The 20,011-nt window shown below is 40.5% G+C and overlaps 1 protein-coding gene across 2 annotated transcripts in view; it reads left to right on the forward strand.

Annotated features, from left to right (window-relative positions):
• Positions 1-20,011, forward strand: part of hibadhb (3-hydroxyisobutyrate dehydrogenase b) — a 135,648-nt gene that overhangs the window by 80,865 nt on the left and 34,772 nt on the right. For both annotated transcript variants that reach the window (XR_009506953.1, XM_059945058.1), the window contains exons 5-6: positions 9,404-9,537; positions 11,788-11,864. Coding sequence is in view for 1 of the 2 variants with exons in the window: in XM_059945058.1 (XP_059801041.1) it covers positions 9,404-9,537; positions 11,788-11,864 (211 nt within the window). In the remaining variant the exon portion in view is untranslated. The remainder of the gene's footprint in view (positions 1-9,403; positions 9,538-11,787; positions 11,865-20,011) is intronic.

Here is a 20,011-nt window from a genome sequence, read left to right on the forward strand (position 1 = left end):
TGCAGCGCAATACAGGCCCTTCGGCACACGAAATTGTGCTGAACATGTCCTTACCTTAGAAATTACCTAGGGTTACCCATAGCCCTCTATTTTTCTGAGCTCCATGTGCCTGTCCAGGAGTCTCTTAAAGACCCTGTTGTATCCACCTCCACCACTGTCGCCGGCAGTCCATTTCACACACTCACCACTCTCTGAGTAAAAAAAACTTACCCCTGACATCTCCTTGTACCTTCTTCCAAGCACCTTAAAATTGTGCCCTCACATGTTAGCCTTTTCAGCCCCGGGAAAAAGCCTCTGACTATCCACACGCTCAGTGCCTCTCACCATCTTATGCACCTCTATAAGGTCACCTCTCATCCTCTGTCACTCCAAGGAAAAAGGCCGAGTTCACTCAATCTATTCTCATAAGGCATGCTCCCCAATCCAGGCAACATCCTTGTAAATCTCCTCTGCATCCTTTCTAAGGTTTCCACATCCTTCCTGTAGTGAGGTGACCAGACTGAGCACAGTACTTCAAGTGGGGTCTGACCAGGGTCCTATATAGCTGAAACATTACCTCTCGGCTCCTAAACTCAATCCCATGATTGATGAAGGCCAATGCACTGTATGCTTTCTTAACCAGAGTCAACCTGTGCAGCAGCTTTGAGTGTCTTATGGACTTGGACCCCAAAATCCCTCTGATCCTCCATACTACCAAAAGTCTTAGATCATCATATTTGACCAGCCAAAATGAACCACCTCACACCTATCTGGGTTGAACTCCATCTGCCACTTCTCAGTTTTGCATCCTATCAGTGTCCCGCTGAAACCTCTGACAGCCTCTCCACACTATCCACAACACCTGTAGTGCTCTGTGACTCTCAGGTTGGTGCCTCGGGAGCACATTTTATTAAGAAGAGCAAGGAAAATGGCTATGGTCTTCCCAGGATATAGTGGGAGGAATGATTTTGCTTGCTCATTGCCAATGCTGGGTAGGTGGACTGACAGTTTAGAGATGGGGTCAAGGCAGGTGGCAGCGGGAAATCAGCATCACTCCTGGAAGAATGCTGTGCTTTTTGTGTCCTTGTGGAGGCAGAGCATGTAAATGAGCAAAAGGATGAGGTGAAGAATACAACTTTGCTGTATACCAGAGATGAAGTTAAAGGTTGAGAACAGAAGCTTTAGCAGTTGGCTGTTGTCCAATAGAGCTGGGCACCTTCGTAGAGACTTTAGAGGAGAGTGATCTGCTGAACTTTGTAAAGACTGCAAGCTGATAGAAAAGGATAGGTTACCTTTGTCACAATCAGAGGCTGTCATCATTGAGTTTGATAGCAGTCTTTTTAATATTGTTGGAGGATTTGAACCTTGATTTGTGAGGAGGTAATTTCTGACAACGGAGCTCTTGACAATGGAGTATGAAGGATATAGATGGGGTTAATGCAAGCAGGCCTTTTCCACTGAGCTCGGGTGGATTCAAAAGTAGAGGTTATAGGTTAAGGGTGAAAGGTGAAATATTTCAGAGGAGCCTGAGAGGAAAACCATTTCACTCGTAGGGTGGTATGAGTGTGAAGTAAGTTGAGGTGGTGGATGCAGGTTCAATTGCAACATTGAAGGGAAATTTGGATAAGTACAAGGAAGGTAAAATATTTAAAGGAAACCTGAGGAAACTTCTTCTCAAGTGTGGAATGAACTGGTGGATGCAGGTTCGACATTTAAGAGAAGTTTCTATAAGTACATGGATGGGAGAGGTATGGAGGACTATGACACTTATAGCACTAGCCAGTAACAGGTAGGCACAGACTTGATGGAGTTAGAGAACTTGTTTCTGCTCTGTCACTCTGGCTGGGAGCTTGTCTTTTATTTTGATCACATGATAGGTTATTGATGATTTCTTCTATGTTGCTACCAAGTTTGATCTGGTATGAGCATTTCACCGGACATGTTACGACTGTGACTGTTAAGTTTAGAAATCAGATATATTTGCACACGTTTATTAAGTGCTAATTACTCATATGAGCTGTTCTGTGTGTTAGAGTATACTAGGAATCATTTCTGTTTTTTGATATATATTAACAACTTGGATGTGAATGTAGGAGGAATGATTTTGCAAGAGGAGACAAGGATTTGCTTGTATTGTGGATAATGAGATTGTCCAAGGTTGCAGCAGACTGTAGATCGTAAATTGGGTGGAGAGTTGGTAGGTGGAATGTAGTCCCAAATTGTGATGGATTTTGAGAAGTCAGATAAGAGTAGGACGTGTACAGTAGGTGATAGGGCACTAAGAAATGCTGACAGAGAAACATAGAGGTCCACAGTCCTGAAAAAGACGCACCGACCTTTCAATATTGAATATTGAAAAGCCTTGTTAGAGTGGCTGTGGAGAGGATGTTTCCTATACTGGGGGTGTCTAGTATAGAGGTATGTCCCTTTAGAACAGAGATGAGGAGCTTCTTTAGCCAGAGGGTGGTGAATCTGTGGAATTCATCGCCACAGACAGCTGTGGAGGCCAAGTCAGTGGGTATATTTAATGCAGAGGTTAATAATTTTTTGAGTAGTCAGGGTGTCAAAGGTTACTAGGGGAAAGCAGGGAATGGGGTTGAGAGGCTTAATAAATCAGCCATGATTGAATGGTGGAGCAGACTTGATGAGCTGAATGGCCTAATTTTGCTCCAATACCTTATGGTTTTATGGTCTAACTTGAAATGAAGAAGGGATATGGCCTTCATGGATCAGGGAAGAGAATAGAAGGTTTGGGAGGTTATGTTGTAAATTTATAAAACACTGGTGAGGCCACACTTGGAGTATTGTGTGCCATTCTGATCTCCACACTTTGAAAAGGATGTGGTTCTGTTGGAGATGGTACAAAGGAGATTCACCAGGATGTAGCCTGGACTGGAAAACTAGTTATGTGTTTTTTAGTTCCCTAAAGTTGTTATAACTGGGGCTGGTAGTGGGCTAAGCTCCCATTGCCTATTAAATGCTCCCAATGGTGTGCCCCTGCCAAACAAGTTCAGCTCCTGGCCTTCACGTGTGACTTACCTACGCAGCCCGGCAGAACTGCTTCTACTGACAAGAGAAGAGGATAAGATAGGTTACTGGCAGCCGAAAACTAGTTACTCTTGGGCAAATGGGGATCTTCAGCCATGGTTAGTTGCTCACCTAGGAGAAGGAAAACTGATCTGAAACCTCTGCTGCCTTACGACTATACCCACTCATGGGAAAGGCTTCAGTAGTAAATCCCGAGGGAAAACTCCTGAGCTGGAATCCTTCAAGTAGTCCAACGTTCACTGGCAACTCCTGCAGCAACACTGGTGCCAAACTGTATCGTTCCTTGCCGCTGCTTTGGATTCATCAGCTGTGTGGAGAGATGGAGCAACAGCTTAACTGCCATCGTACTGCCATGACTTGCTACTCACTTGCATATCATGTAGACCACTGGGGCGCTACATCCATGGACAAACACAAATAACTGTGGGCCTCATATGAGGGGTTGATTGGATATGCTGCACGTTTTTCCTGGAACAAAGGAAGCTGAGTGGTGACTTCGTATCTAGTATTATGGGATCCATAGACAAAGTAAGTTGTCGAAATCTTTGCCCCATTGTAGAGAAACATGAACAAGTGGACATATTTTAGGGGGAGTTATAAGAGTTTTAAAGAGGATGTTAGGGGTAAATTATTTTACACAGAAAGTGACTAATATTTGGAATGAACTCCCAGAGGAGGTGATAGAAGTAAAGATTAGCTTTATTTGTCACATGTACATTGAAGCATAGAGTGAAATGCCTCGTTTGTGTCAGTCTGAGCTTGTGCTGGTCAGCCCGCTAGTGTCCCCCCACTTCCAGTGCCAACGTACTACTGACCCTTACTAATCCATCCTGTCTTTGGAATGTGGGGGGGGGGGTGGGCAAAGCGAGCTCGTGGATTAAACTCACGCAATCACAGGCAGAACGTGCAGACTCCTTACAGTGTTGGAATTGAACCTGCGTCCTGGGCACTGTAATAATGTTCTGCTAATTGCTACAGTGCTGTGCCTCCCACATGTAATTTGATCTGAAGCATTAGACAGATACTTAAATGCCCAAGGCATAGGAAGATGCAGTCCCAATGTGAGATTGGGTTGGGTGTAGAGATTAGGTACTGATTGGAATTTTTTAGAGCGTGTGCTTTTGTGTCAAACACCAGTGACCATGTTTCCTCATTCCCCAGATTGTCCAGTTTTGTGAGCTTTTTATGGGTGTTGGTGCAAGCAGAATATGCTGCAGTGGTTTGGTGTACCAAAACTGGATGAACAAACTTTACACAATATTTCTGTAGAGTTTCTTCACTCTTAGAAGGAAAGCATTTCCTTTCTCAAAATGTATTCCAACAATGGTTTTTCCTTATTGATCTTGTTTCCAATAGCAATTTTAAATAATGCCATGCTTTTATGTTTGAACATAGGAACATAAGAAATAGGAGCAGGAGTAGGCCATCTGTCTCATTGAGGTTGATCCACCATTCAATAAGATCATGGCTGATCTGGCAATGGACTCATCTCCAACTACCTGCCTTTTCCCCATAACCCTGAATTCCCCTACTATGCAGAAATCTATTCAACCTTGTATCAAATATATTTACTGAGGTAGCCTCCACTGCTTCGTTGGGCAGAGAATTCCATAGATTCACCACTCTCTGGGAAAAGCAGTTCCTCCCCATCTCTGTCCTAAATCTACTCCCCCAATTCTTGAAGTTATGTTTGTGGCTTGCAACTGTTTTTTTTTAACAGTAGCTGCTTTCAGGCCAGTTCTCTTTTTAAAGTTCAAAGTACATTTATTATCAAAGAAAGTATATATACCCTTTGAATTCTTTTTCTTGCAGGCATTTACAGGAAAAATAAAGGAATACAATAGAATCAATGAAAAACTATACAAGAAGGAAGACTGAGAAACAGCCAGTGTGCAAAATAAGACAAACTGTGCTAATAAAAAAAAATCTGAGAACATGAGTTGTAAAGAGTCCTTGAAAGAGAGTCTGTAAGCTGTGAATCAGTTCAGAGTTGTGGTCAGTGAAGTTATCAATAGCCTTTTGGTTGAATGGTAATAACTGCTCCTGAACCTGCCTGTGTTGGGACTGAAAGCTTCTGTGCCTTCTATCCGATGTCAGTAGCTTCTCGTCATTTTTGGATTGGATTAAATAAGCATGATGTTGCCTGGATTGAAAGCCTGTAGTTGCAATGAGTGATTGTGTAGAGGGGGTTTATTCTCACTGGAATGTAAGAGACCAAGGGATAACCTAACAGAGCAGGGGTTCCCAGCCTGTGGGTCCACCATTGCCTGGCAGTGAATGGTAGGTGTCCATGGCATCATCAAAAAAGAAGTCTCAAACCCCTGTAACAGAAGTTTATAAAACAAATAATACTGAGCTATACTGTAGGGTCCTTGAAAGAGAGCCTTTAGGTTGTAGAATGAAGTCAGTGATGTTGTCCATGTTGGTTCAGGATTTTTGAACCATGTTGGTTCAAGTGCCCCTGGTCCTAAGAGGCCTATGTATCACCTGCCTGAAGGCAGTAGTTCTTGGATTGGATTAAAGTAGTAGGATGAAATGAAACTCTGTAGAGGTAAGAAAAAATTGGATGGATGGCTGAGGGATGACCTAATAGAGGTTTATAAAATTATGAGGGGCAAAAAAGGACAATGATTGTCTTGATCCCAGGGCATGGTAAACCTTGAACTAGAAGGCACAGGTTTCAAGTGAGATGAAAGATATTTAAAGGGGGTATAAAGGGTACATTTGAGTACAGAGAGGGTAGTTTGTTTGTTTCCTGTCATGTCATATGATGTGGGTGATCATGGTCTTTCCATGACCATGACTGTTCTTTGCAAATTTTCTACAGAAGTAGTTTGCCATTGTCGCCTTCTGAGCAGTGACTTTACAAGATGGATGACCTCAACCATTATCAATATTCTTCAGCGATTGTCTGCCTGGTGTCAGTGGTCATGCAGCCAGGAAATGTGATGCACACCAGCTGCTCACACGACCATCCACCAGCTGCTCCCATGGCTTCATGTGACCCTGATCGGGGGTGGGGGGTGTCTAAGCAGGTGCTACACCTTATCCAAGAGTGACCTACAGGCTAGCGGAGGGAAGGAGCACCTTACACCTCCTTTGGTAGAGATGTATCTCCACACCGCTATGCCAATAGAGGGTAATGGTTATCTGGAGTGAACTGGTAGAGGCAGATATAGTTAGAACTTAGAAAAGATTGTTGGACAGGTACTTAGGTAGTGAAAGGCATAGAGGGATACCATCCTAATGCAGGCAAATGGTTTTAATCCTCGAGCATCACAGTCGGCATTGATGAGATGAACAAACAGCCCATTTCCTGCTATATGATTTTACTAACAATGTTACTAGGGGAGTGATAAAGGCAGGTAATGAGTAGTATGGGGAATGATACAGACAGGTGGTGTAGAGCAGAGTGGGTAGGTGATAGAGAGTGATACAGGCAGATGGTATAGAGGCCTAAAGGCAGGTTGATAATTTTAGAAACTAATAAGGGGAAGAAAAGTGCATTGTATGGCACATAATGAACAGGAGCACCTATGCTTTTAAAAACAATTTCAACAATCAACAAGAGGTTAAATTAATTTAAAAATGCATTTTATGCTAAGAACATATTTAGCAGGCTTTTAATAAGGGACCAAAACCTCCATCACGACTGCAATTTAAAATGGTCATCTAGGGGTACTATTCCTGTAATTATGCTGCATGAAATTGGTATGTCAGTGGCTGTATTTCATTAGGAGTTTGAAGAGATTTGATAAGTCACCAAACACTCTAGCAAATTTCCACAGATGTACAATGAAGACCCATCTCACTGGTTGCATCGGGGTGTTATGAAGGGGCCATCTGCACAGGACTGGTAAAAGTTGCAGAGGGATACATACAGACTCAGCCAGCTCCATCTTGGGCACTAGCCGCCCCAGCATCCAGGGCATCTTCAAAAGGCAATAGCTCAAGAAGAATCCCATCATAAAGGACCCCCATCATCAGGATATGCCCTCTTCTCATTGCTACCATCAGAGAGGAGAAACAGGAACCCTACATTTTAGGAACAGCATCTCCCCTTCCACCATCCGATGTCTGAACAGATAGTGAACCAACACATGAACTCTACCTCAGTATTTTTGCCCTACTTACTTATTTAATTTTAAAAATATATTTCTTATTGTAATTTATCTATTTTGTGTATTGCACTGTACTGCTGTAGCAAAACAGCAAATTTTATGACATATGCCAGTGATATTAATCCTAATTTTGATTCTAAAATTACTTTACATTTTTAAATCACTATAATATGGGAGAATTTGCAGGAAGGAAATTTGCTGATTGGGTCTCAAATTGAGAGAGCCCCCCCCCCCCCATCTCAATTGTCATCCATGAAGCATATTCAATAATACAAAATGATAATAGATAAAGCACATATTAAAAGTGCATTGTATTACTAATGCAAACAGACCCTTTGCAAATTCTAGAGATATATAAATCAGAGCTCTGAAGTCATTCCATGATGCTATCTTACGAAATGTAGCCGCAGATTGTTGTGAAGAAGGATTGCAGAATTCTGCACCCCTTGAACGGGGAATAAGCATGAAGATTTAAATCAGCCACTAAATAAAGAGGTGTATTTTAAACTGATTTAAATTGACTAAGCCATTCACAGAGTCTTGCATCTGTGCATTCGAAGCCTCTGGAGAACTGTCAAACACAGAAATGGGAATCAGAACAGAAAGTGGTTACAAATAAAACATGGCATGGTCTTAAACCAATTGTGCATGGTTATCTTTGGCAGAATAGAAAACTAATTGAACATGATAAACTGTAAAGTTAATTAACACACACAAGTTTGTTGATTACCTCCACAGCATTATATTGTCCTTTTCCTGCCAGCTTTCCATCCCAGCTGTCTCCCTTTCAGAGAATGTCACTGGTAAACAATAGAGACACCATAACAAGTCGTAAACTGCCTGAGTGACAGCAGCCCCTAGTGAAGCTACATCTGTAGAAAATGATTGTGTCTGATTACCTTTTGAAGACAGCAGCACACACATTGCATACTAAGTGTCACTTATGCATTGCTTTACTTTGTACCTGATCTATCTGTTTCATACTGACTCAAATGTATTTCCTAAATACCCCTCACCTCTATGAAATGGTATGGTAGTTGGGCAAAATTATCTTGACATGCCTCTTATGTCTAAGAATTATGACTTTGATGACAGGTGTTTACAACTGTCTAGCACTTGAGGGAAGAGGTACTGTATGTATAAAACACTTAAAAGGCGGCTTAATATTCGCTCTCTCCTTTAGTCACAACAAAGACAAATAATAATTAGAATCAGGTTTATTAACAATAACACATGTGAAATTTGTCATTTTGCTGTAGCAGGATAGTGCAGTACAAAAAAAAACTATAATTTACAATAAGAAATATAAAAATATAAATAATCACGTCGGTTCAGAAATTTGATGGCAGAGAGGAAGAAGCTGTTAAGGTTGGTGTTATGCTGTTAATAAATACTTAACTTTTATTTTTGCACTACTTATTTAATTTAACTATTTAATATTCTTAATGTAATTCCCAGTCTTTTCCTCTACTGTTATGTATTTGGATTGTACTGCTGCCGCAAAGACAGCAAATTTCACGTCATAAGGTGGGGATATTAAACCTGATTCTGATTGTGAAAATGTCAAAAGCTTGGGGCTAAACAGAGCACACTGTTATAAGAACAGTTTGAATTGAATTTACTGGATGAGTGAAATGTTGGTGAGTGCTTTTGAAGAACTGTAATACTGAGCAGATTTGAATAAGAAAAAGAAGAATGAAATTATTTATACTTGCAATGAGCTGTTGTAGGTCTTTTATTAGAAGGCTTTATATTGGAATAGACATCTTGGGGCATTAACTGTCAACAGAATTATTTTTATTCTCGATAAATCAGAGAGAACGCTTGGATATCTTTTCTTTAAAAATCTCATTTTTGATCTACTGAGTGAATTGATGAATAGCATATTTTTTAAGGACTTATTACTAAAGATTTATCAAGCAGTTTCTCAAATTACATTTTGGCTGTATTAATGCATTATTCCTTCATCTAACATAAGTGTTTGTACAACTGAAAAACTGCAGCTGTCGAAAGATTAACCAGCTGAGCAGTGTTGTCAGCATTAGTTCGGGTCTAATAAATGAGACGATGAAGCTATTTATCAATCCCTTGTCCAGAGTAAAATCTTAGCCCATGATTAATAGTATTCTATTCGCAAGCTTTGGCAATGTTTGCGTAATTATTGTGATTGTTTTTAGATAAGGCATGTTGGAGGGGTGGCAAAAGAAAGAGTATTGCAATTATTTTAAAACTAAATGCCAATATCCTGCTTCCAGGTGTCAGTGCGGCACGAGCAGGCAATCTCACGTTCATGGTTGGTGGATTGGAAGAAGAATTTAATGCAGCCAAGGAACTGCTGAGCTGTATGGGAACCAATGTGGTTTACTGCGGAGGGGTTGGAACAGGGCAGGTAACAAAAAGATACCTAATTTAATTGTGGAACTGTGGCGGTGTAGTGGTTAGCACAATGCTGCTACTGCTTGGAGTGTTCAGACTTTAATTCTGGTGTCTTGTGTAAGGATTCTATACATCCTTCCCGTGACCACGTGGGTTTCCTCTGGATGCTCTTCTCCCACAGTTCAAACATGTACCAGTTAGTAGATTAATTGGTCATTGTAAATTGTCCTGTGACTAGGCCGGGGTTAAATGGGGCAGAAGCACCTGTTCCATGCTGTATTTCAAAATGAATAAATAGATTCAAAGTCAAACTCAAATTCAAATTCAAAGTAAATTTATTATCAAAGTACATATATGTCACCATTCTCTTGTGGACATACTTAGCAAATCCAAGAACCATAATAGCAACATTGAAAGACTGCACCCAGCAGGGCAGACAAACAACCAATTTGCAAAAGACAACAAAGAGTGCAAATACAAAAGAGGACAGAAGCATGCACAAACAAATAAATAAATAAGCAAGCAAGCAATAAATATCAAGAACGTGAGATGCAGAGTCCTTGAACGAATCACATCTTCCGGTCAAGATGTCACCAGTGAACAATGTCCTTTTGTTTGTTCCTTTTGTCTTGTTTGTGCTACAGAAACTGTTGCCTGCCTTTGACGTACAGTTTGTAACTCCATTGAAGGATCTAGTGCCATTCAGTGTCCGGAGAGCTGCCTGTGGGGCGGGGGGGGGGGGAGAGGGGCGGGGTTGAAAATGTCTGGGAGCACGTGCTGACTCATGGAAATAACCAGAGACAAGGCGCGGGGTCAGGAATGACTCCATCTTGAAGTGGCGAGGAGGATTGAAGCGTAGAGGTTAACACGGAAGATGTCAGAGATGACTTTCAACAGAGAATGTCAGCAGCCAGTTGGGTAGTGCTCAGACGTGGGCTGACAGTCACTCTTTACGGAAGGACTGAGTTCGTGTGGCTGCCATCCTCGCATGCAGGTGGAAAGACATTTCCCATACTCTGAGATTCATGTGATTATTAGACTGTATGCTGTATTGGTTTCCTTCAGTTTTTCAGTGTTTTCTTTCTTGTGGCTGATCTGATGTGGGGTGTGTGTGTGTGTGTGTGTGGTAGGGGAGTGATTTGGTGTTTGGTGCTCCTGTCACTGTTCTTTTCTGTGAGTAGGCATGTCGAGGATTGGTGATTGTAATTATGGCTTCTTTGCTGCGGGGAAGGGGGTACTTTTGGAGTCTATGAGTTTTGCTTCTTTTTCTTGGGTGGGTGGTAAGTTGGTGTCTTTTCTTTCATCAGCACTCAGGGTCTTTCTGTATTTAATGGCTAACTGGAGGAGACAAATATAGAGATGTATCGTACATGCATATTTTAACATTAAAATGAGCCTCTGAACCTTGAAAGTGAGTCCATTAATTTTGGGAAAAGTTCAGCGACGGAAATAAATACACTTGATAAAAACAAATGCCCACTCAAACAGGAGTATTCAACAATCTCACATTAGCAGCTATATTTTTGGAATTCTTTAAGTTCTTTGGAACTGATTTTCTTTTCAAATGCATGAGGACAGACGTGATAAATTAACACACGTGTCCCTGATTTGCAGATGTACTTACCAGTTTGTAATCTGAGCATTTTATTTTATTTTTTTTAATTAATTAGTTATGGAGAAATACAGTGCAGAACTGACTTTTCCAACCCAACAACCCACCTACTTAACATTTGACTAATCACAGTACAATTTACAATGACCAATTAAACTACTAACAGATACATCTTTGGACTGTGGAAGGAAACCAGACCACTGGAGAAAACCCACGTGGTCACAGGGAGAAAATACAAACTTCTTTCAGATGGCACTGGAACTTAACTGAACGCCGATGCCAATAGCATAAACCCTTACTGCTTATAGTACCGATTTGGAAAACTGTACTTACCAGTTTTGAATGGACTTTTTGGAAGAAGAATTATTTTGGCTTTGACTGTGGAGTGTAATAATTGGTGGCAGTGAATCAACAGACCACTCTGCATCCTGCTGAAAGTCATTGGAACGCATAGCAGCACAAGCTGGCCAACAAGCTACTAATTTTACTGTTGTCTCTTAAATTATTGCCAAAAGTAAATTTCACCCTGGGCTGGGAGGTCTGTGCTTCTGCACCAAATGTGTTTCAGCAGTAAAGGCCTTAAGCTTATTTAAAGTTTCATAATTAAATTTCATATTTACCATTTTTCTGCATTGTTTTTGTTACTTCTAGGCAGCAAAGATCTGTAACAACTTGCTTCTCGCAATTAGTATGATTGGAACCGCTGAAACGATGAATCTGGGAATCAGGTTTGATAGACTTTTGTTCTATTGTTCTTTCTCTTTCATGACCAATGACCACCATCCTTATTCATTTTGTTCCGATTGTTGCAGTTGTGGCCACTTCTGACTGAAATCTGCTGATATATAAAACGAAAACTGTATGTTGCAGTCTTGAGATTATCAGCTCACCCAGTATCCAGAGCTCCTAACTTTTGTGCTGAAAATGCTTTGGAATTACTTAGCTCGAATAATAAGAGCATTAGAATCAGAGTCAGGTTTGATATCGTTGACATACATACAAGGGATGCAGAATTCTACAAACTTGTTCCATAAAAATCTGCTGCTACATTTTATAGGAAATGGAATGATTTCTCAGCTGGAATTCGTATGTCTTCCATTTTGCACAAGGGTCACCTTGTAATAGTACTACATCGCATTTGTTTATGTGTTCTATGTGTTGTATTATTGAACATTGTTGCCCTGATTGCTGGCTTCCAATTAATTGCTATGCAATATTGTTCCTTTCTGCTTCAGTACTAGCCACCATTCTATAATTTTGGAATGAGATTTCTATCATTGCCATTAAAATGCATCAAGTGAGCTCGTACTTGTTGGAGAAGAAAGTTTGTAGTCTTTACCAATTATGTTTAGAGGTGACTGCAGATGCTTCTTTGTGTTTGGCTCATGGTTTTTATCTGAAGTAAGATAGGTAAATGTTCTACTTGGTTCAAGAGTCATTAAGGGCATGCAGTATTACATGTTGGCCATCTCAGTGACATCCACTTCCCCTCAATGAATAATAATAATAATAAAAATATTGTCCCCCCCACTTTTCCACAAAGATGTGCAATGGGTTCGTCATGCACACTGATAACTTGTAAGATAGAGCATCCAAAATATGTCATTATTCTTCTCTAACATCCTGCTTTAGATGAATTATGGCCTTGTGTTAATTTTATGTTTACCATTCCCATTACTCTCTACCGAAAGCTTCATACCTTCCACATTGGTTCTAAGGCTACTCGAGGTATTGTTGTGATTGTGCTGGGACTTATGTGTCCCATAGGAAATGAAGTTGAGCTGCTACCTCTGTTCTCTCATTTTAAAAAAACCTTTTCTTTCACTTCATTGTCATGGCTTGTTTTTTTCCCCTTGTTAATTTTTGTTCACTGAAAGCTTTATAATCTTCATTGTCATGGCTTGTTTTTTTCCCCTTGTTAATTTTTGTTCACTGAACTTGCAAAGCTTTATAATCTCCATAATCCACAACCCTTAAAATTTGGCCTAAATCTAAGCCTGTTAAAAGATCCATGTTGCTCATCACCCTTAACCTTGCTGACTAATTTGGTTACCAGTCCAAAGATGCCTTACAAATTTTTCATTATTTGTTTTGTTACATTGTTCGCCTGTTCTTCCTTCCATTTTCCATCTTATCTTTACATTTTCTATCAAATTCCCCTCCAGCCCTGTATCCCTCAGAGCTGTATTTTTTTTCGGTATCCAGCCCTGTTAATTTCCTCAGTATCTTTTTCTAATTGCTGATGGCATTACCTTTCCAAAAGCAACCTTTCACTACCAATCTGTTAGCTAGTTTTCTATCCAAGATACCACAGATCCTTTTTTATTTCTTTGGCATCACTTTTAATGTAGCGGTTAGTTAAAAAGTAAACCACCATCACTGAGAGACAGAGCGAGAGATGCCACACTGTATGATGCACTTCCAAATTACTAAATTCCAAGTGGAAAAGTATGTTCTTTTCTTTATTAAGAAACCAGTTAAGACAAACTATTTTGTATAGTGATATTAGAAATTAGCATAACCAAATTAGTAATGTAATGAAATAAGTGAAATAAGAATAATTAGCAGTCAACAAAAAAAATCATCCCTCACTCACTTCCTCTCAACTAACCTAAACTAATGAGAACAAAGCATGAATATGTGATTCTACTCATTTGCTTCTACCATGCCCAAACCCACATGACAAATTACCATAACCTATAATAAACACGCAATACAAATATAATACAGACAGACAATAGATGCAGGGCTCCTACCCTCTATTGTGTGACACTGTATTACCAAATATATATTGTTCCTGAACCTTCATGCTACTTCATCAAACAATTCTGTCAAGTTAGTTTGGTTTGATTGGCCTTTGAAATGCCTTTTCAGTTTGTAAAACTATTACTTCTGGTCTCAAGATTAATATTTTCTGACGTGCATCATACTTGAGAATTTTTCAGTTTTGTCAATTGACTTATAGTCAATTGTTATAAGACTTACTTATAGCAAATGCTACTGATAATTGAGTTTGTGCCCAATTATCATTAGCAATCCCTATAAGTAAGACTGCTTTTCGCTTGTCCATATTTAAAGACAGAAGTTCTTGAAAATTCGTTGCCAAAGAATTGCATTCATGATGGTAATCCAAGGAATTTCGAAGCAGCCTAGCTACTGCAAAGTGGACATGGTGTTTGTACTGACTGGTTTCATTTCCCATTGGTTTTATTGTTCAATACTCAAAGGATGAAGTAATAAATTAACCATAGCATTTTGGAGACAAATCTCTAGAGCAGAGTTCCTAACGTTTTTTATGCCATGGACCTTACCATTAACTAAGCGGTCTTTGGTCCCCAGGTTAGGAACCTCTGCTTTAGGGGAGGGGTTTTTTTTTGCTGTATTACTCCTTCAAATTTATGAATTGATGCTGTTCCATCATGACACTGTGCACATTTGATATTTGACTTGCCTAAAATAATATAATTTCACTAATAGTTCCAACCATTGCAACAGCAGAAACCACAATTCGTGATCAGATGAGGTTAAATTTATTGAAAAAAAAACTCCACACTGAAAGGTATTTTTTAAAAATCTGGATTATGTGCTCTTTAATTTTAATTGGAAATTTTGATGTTGTTACTATAATTCCTTTAGTGCTTAACATGATTGTGCAGTATTGAACAAATATTTTGAGAGCTAACATTTTTGCAATGCCACATTTTGAGAATCTTCAAGAAGAGTCATAAATGCTTGCATAGAAGGATGGTGCATTAGGGCAGGGGTCAGCAACCTTTACCACTGAAAGAGCCATTTGGACCTGTTTCCCACAGAAAAGAAAACACTGGGAGCCACAAAACCCGTTTGACATTTAAAATGAAATAACACTGCATACAATGTTTTTTTTTGCCTTTATGCTATGTATAAACAAACTATAATGTGTTGCATTTATGAAATCGATGAACTCCTGCAGAGAAAACAAAATTACATTTCTGCATGCAACAAAAACATTTTGAACTCCGAAAAAAAGACGTTGGGTTGAAGGTTACTTTTAAGTAAAATACTCAATGTCTATTTGAGTCCTTCTTGTATTTATGAAAAACGCCGAACTTAAATTTTCCGCCAGCAGCAAACCAAAAATAACGTCAGCCAGCTGTCAACCTGAAAAATAAAAGGACTATTTCACTGAACAATGAAAAAATATGAATATATGTAAAATAATAGGCAATTAAAATATTTATCATACTTGGTTAATGGGATTTCTGCTCCTGGACCTCAGCGCACAGCGTCTGCACATCAGGGCTGTATGACGTCACCTTCATCTTTACACAGGATCGCAAGCTGTCATCTGTGAGGCGTGCGCGATGTTTGTTTTTAATAAAGTTCATGTTGGAGAACACCTGCTCACATACATATGTGGATCCAAAGATCGACAGGACTCCAAGCGCATACTTTTTAATGTTTACATAAATGTCAGGGATAGCATTCCATGTTTCGAACACAAGTTTGTCAGGTTTGGGGAGGTTTTCAATATCACTCCATTTGTGATTCTGAGCAAGAACGGCCTTCTGACGGGCAACATCTTCAAGGTCTGCTGTCAAGCGTCTAAACTTGGACACCCATATGTCTTTGTTGGCTATGTCGGCCAGTTCCATCTCAAGATCAGGTTGACTCACACCTGCCAATGCAGTCGTATTCAATAGGGATGAATCGATGCTTAGGGGAGTGACCGGGAAGGATAATGTGTTTTTTTCCTCTCTGAACTCACAGAAGCGTTTCCCAAAAGATGTTTGCATTGCGATGATTACAGAATGTAAATACTTCGAATTTATCATGTCGTGACCTTGTTTGAGCTCTCTCAAATTGGGGAAGTGAGACAATGTGCCTTTCTGTAAATCTCTGGCAAGCACTGTCAACTTGCGCTCGAATGCCAAAACATCCTCCAACATGTGTAGGGCTGTACATCCTTTCCCCTGAAGAGCTGTGTTCAGCGTGTTCAGGTGCGCTGTCATGTCTACCACGAAGTGTAGCTTTTCCAGCCACTCTGGCTGTTCCAGCTCAGGAAAGGTGAGCCCTTTGCTGCCCAGGAAAGTTTTCACTTCTTCCAGACATGCGACAAAGCGTTTCAGCACCTCCCCTCTGGACAGCCACCGGACTTTGTTGTGCAGCAGGAAATCAGAATATGCGCTTTCCAGCTCGTCCAGTAACAAACGGAATTGATGGTGATTTAAACTTTTTGCCATTATTTTATTGACAATCTGAATGACAACATCCATTACTTCTGTGCATTCCGGAGGAAATGTTTGAGCGCACAGTGCCTCTTGGCCTGAGCAGCAACATAACCAGCGTATGTAGTTGATTTTCCAGACTTCATCCACTTCTTGAAATGATTTTTGCTCAGATCAACCTTCCACATCAGTTCCGAAACGGCTTTTTTTCTCTCATCTCCATCCGGGTATTTTTGAGCAAAGGCTGCGTGTTTATTCTGGAAATGTCTTGCGACATTTGACTTTTTGTTGTTTGCTAGTTTCTCATTGCATACTAAGCATACCGGTAAACCAGTCTCATCAACAGTGAAAGCAAATGAATCTGTCCACGTATCATTAAACGTTCTGTTTTCTTCAGTCACTTTTCTTTTTTTAGAATTCTTCATAGTTAGCCTACCTTGGATCGAAAAATTAAAGAAATCGCGCACTGGCGGGTGTCAGGCATTGGCAGTGGTGACGTATATTAATAGCGATAAAAACACGTTGTAGCGGTGTGCTACACACAGTCGGTAAACTGCAGTCAAAGATAACTTGATTCGAACTAAACAGCCTTGCTTTTAAGCCTCCCTCAACCCGCCCCCCCATGAGCGCGGATGCTCCAAAAGACACGTACTCACAAACCCCCGTAGGCTATTTCCCTTAGCCTGAACGCTGGCTAATTGTGAGCTGGTTCGGATGTGCCAGGAAATGGGTCGCCACAATGTTTTATTTAGATTGTACAAGATCACCATAATCTTCAAATTTAGAATTACATTTCAAAAACTAACAAACTAACATAAAATACATTTTAATTAAATCATTTATTTTCCAAAGCCACAGGGAGCCGCAGCACAGAGATGAAAGAGACGCATGCGGCTCCGGAGCCACGGGTTGCCGACCCCCGCATTAGGGTAATGATTGCACAATTACGGCACAGGTGCACAGTGGCTAATGTAATGGTATTGCAGCACTGGCTTGACTGCGTGGGTTTCTTCCAGGTGCTCTGGTGCCCTCCCTCATTCTAAATGCGTATGGTTAGGGTTAGTAAACTGAGGACATGCTATGTTGGCACCAGAAGTGTGGCAGCACTTGTGGGTTGTCCCCAGCAAAATCCTCACTGATTTGGTTTGACACAAATGACACATTTCACTCTGTGTTTTGGTGTACATGTGACAAATAACTTAGCCTACTGCCCAGTACACTGCTGGCGTTTCGGGCAGCAATGAAGGTTCTCCATCTCTGGCAGTGTTCAGGGCATCCTTCAATGTGCCGGTAGCAACTTCCTGGTTTTTGTTGCTGTCAGCCGTGCAACTTCTGGCTGGAGAGTCGGGAATACCGTCGGACACAGATGTGGAAGGATTTTTCAATGCTGTTTGTGTAACAATTTTGTTTGATCAGTCAGATTTGTTAGTGCTGAGCTGAACACCCCCCCCCCCCCCACTGAAATTGGAGGACGGATGGACCTGTTTGGCCTGGGTGACCCTACCAAGAGCCAAAGCATAAAGCCCTGACTCCAGCCAAAGTACTTCTCCGGGTCATTGAGGCATGCAAGCCTCCAAACCACAACAAGGTTGTGAACCTCTTGGAAGTGTGACAAAATAAATCTGGTTTTTAATCTTCCTCTTTCATTTTTAATGAATACCAAATGCATTCTTATTCAGTTTCACTGTGTTTGCAGCACATACCTGTTATGAATAACGGGCTAAAAATATAACGTTTTAATATTCTAAGTCACAGCATGTATAGTTGCTTTTTTCTATTCCAAATGAAAATATACTTTTGAATGGATGGTTTTAATAATTATTGTCAGATTTTATAATGTGAAAGCTGTAAAACAAATTAAATACACAAATCAGTGTCACTAGTTCCAAGGCCTGATTCTGTTTCCCGCTCAGTTCCACTTCCTGTTTTCTTTCCTCTACAATCCCTTTGGTAATCACAGCAGCACAGCCTCAATGGCTGATTAATTAGTGAAATAAATGTTTCCATTCATTTATCTTAAACTGTATTTCCATTAAAAAGCAGCAGTCAGAGCTGCCTCTATGTTCCTACCACATTTCCCTTGCATTGCTTTTAGTACTTTTCTGAATGAATGCCGATTTAAGTCTGTTACCAATTGTGCTTTAAACCAATTCTTTCAGCTTTTGTGAAGGTGTTTTGCTTTTTACATTTAGTACATTTCCGTGAATGCTCTCTGGTATTTCTTCGGAGAGCCTGGCATTCAGGAAGGATTATCCCAGTTAACTGTGTTCCCATCCACAGCTGATATTGACAGGTGAGAACGATATCTGCCAATGGAAACTTCATTCCATCCCCTGCACTGGCCACAATGCAGAGTTTTATTGCACACAAAGTGCTGGAGGAACTCAGCAGGTTAGGCCGCATCTGTGGAGAGGAATACACAGTCGACGCTTTGTGCTGAGACCCTTCTGAGAGGACCATGAGACCTGAAGAAAAGTCTTGGCTCCAAACACCAACGGTTTATTTCTCTCTATCAAGGGTTCTCAACCTGGAGTCCATTGTATAGGTCCATGGCATAAAAAACGTCGTGATACCCTGTTCTCCGTACATGCTGCCTAACCTGCTGAGTTCCTCCAGCATTTTGTGTGCGTTGTTCTGATTTTCCAGCATCTACAGAATCTCTCGTGTTTATTCTCAGTTGTCCATAGTATATTGTTGTTACTCCAGAAGAACTAAATCATTGATCTTTGAAGAAATTAAGAGTTTGTAAAGCTGCAGTTTATTGAAATAACTCATTTTTGTCTTTCTGCACCATTCACAAGAGTGTGCATGTGAGCATTTCACAGGTGTAGTAGGAGCTAGCAAAGACTACTTGGTCTTCAGTCTTGCTCCTCTATCTAATAAATCCATGACTGATCTCTTCATACAGGTGACTGGGTTCAACTTACACCGCTGTCTATAAGCAGTTTGTATGTTCTCTTTGTGACCGCATGAGTTTCTTCTGTGTGCTCCAGTTTCCTCCCACAGTCCAAAGACGTACCAGTTGGTAGGTTAATTGGTCATTGAGAATTTTCCCATGATTAGGCTCAGATTAAATTGGGGGATTATCGGGTGTTGCGGCTGGAAGGCCCTATTCTGCACTGTATCTCAATAAATAAAATTGTCTGTATACACTCGGCAGCTGCTTTATTAGTACAGGAGTGGAATCCGGTGTGTGATCTTCTCCCATCCACCTCAAGGTTCAATGTGTCGTGCATTCAGAGATGCTCTTCTGCACACCACTGTTGTGACGTGTGGTTATTTGAGTTACTGTCACCCTCCTGTCAGCTTGAACCAATCTGGCTATTCTCCCCGGACCTCTCTCATTAACAAGCTATTACAGCCCACAGAATTGCAGCTCACTGGATTTTTGTTTGCTTTTCACACCATTCTTTCTAAACTTTAGAGACTGTTGTGCATGAAAATCAATTCCTGAGATGCTCAAACCCTCCCGTTTGGCACCAACAATCATTCCAGGGTCAAATCCACTTAGATCACATTTCTTCCTCATTCTGATGTTTGGTCTGAGCAACAACTGAACCTCTTGACCATGTCTGCATGCGTTTATGCATTAAGTTACTGCCACATGATTAGCTGATTAGATATTTGTATTAACGGGCAGGTTTACCAATACACTTACTAAGACCATA

Source organism: Hypanus sabinus, chromosome 20 (genome assembly GCF_030144855.1).
Source record: "Hypanus sabinus isolate sHypSab1 chromosome 20, sHypSab1.hap1, whole genome shotgun sequence".
NCBI classification, from domain to species: Eukaryota; Metazoa; Chordata; class Chondrichthyes; order Myliobatiformes; family Dasyatidae; genus Hypanus; species Hypanus sabinus.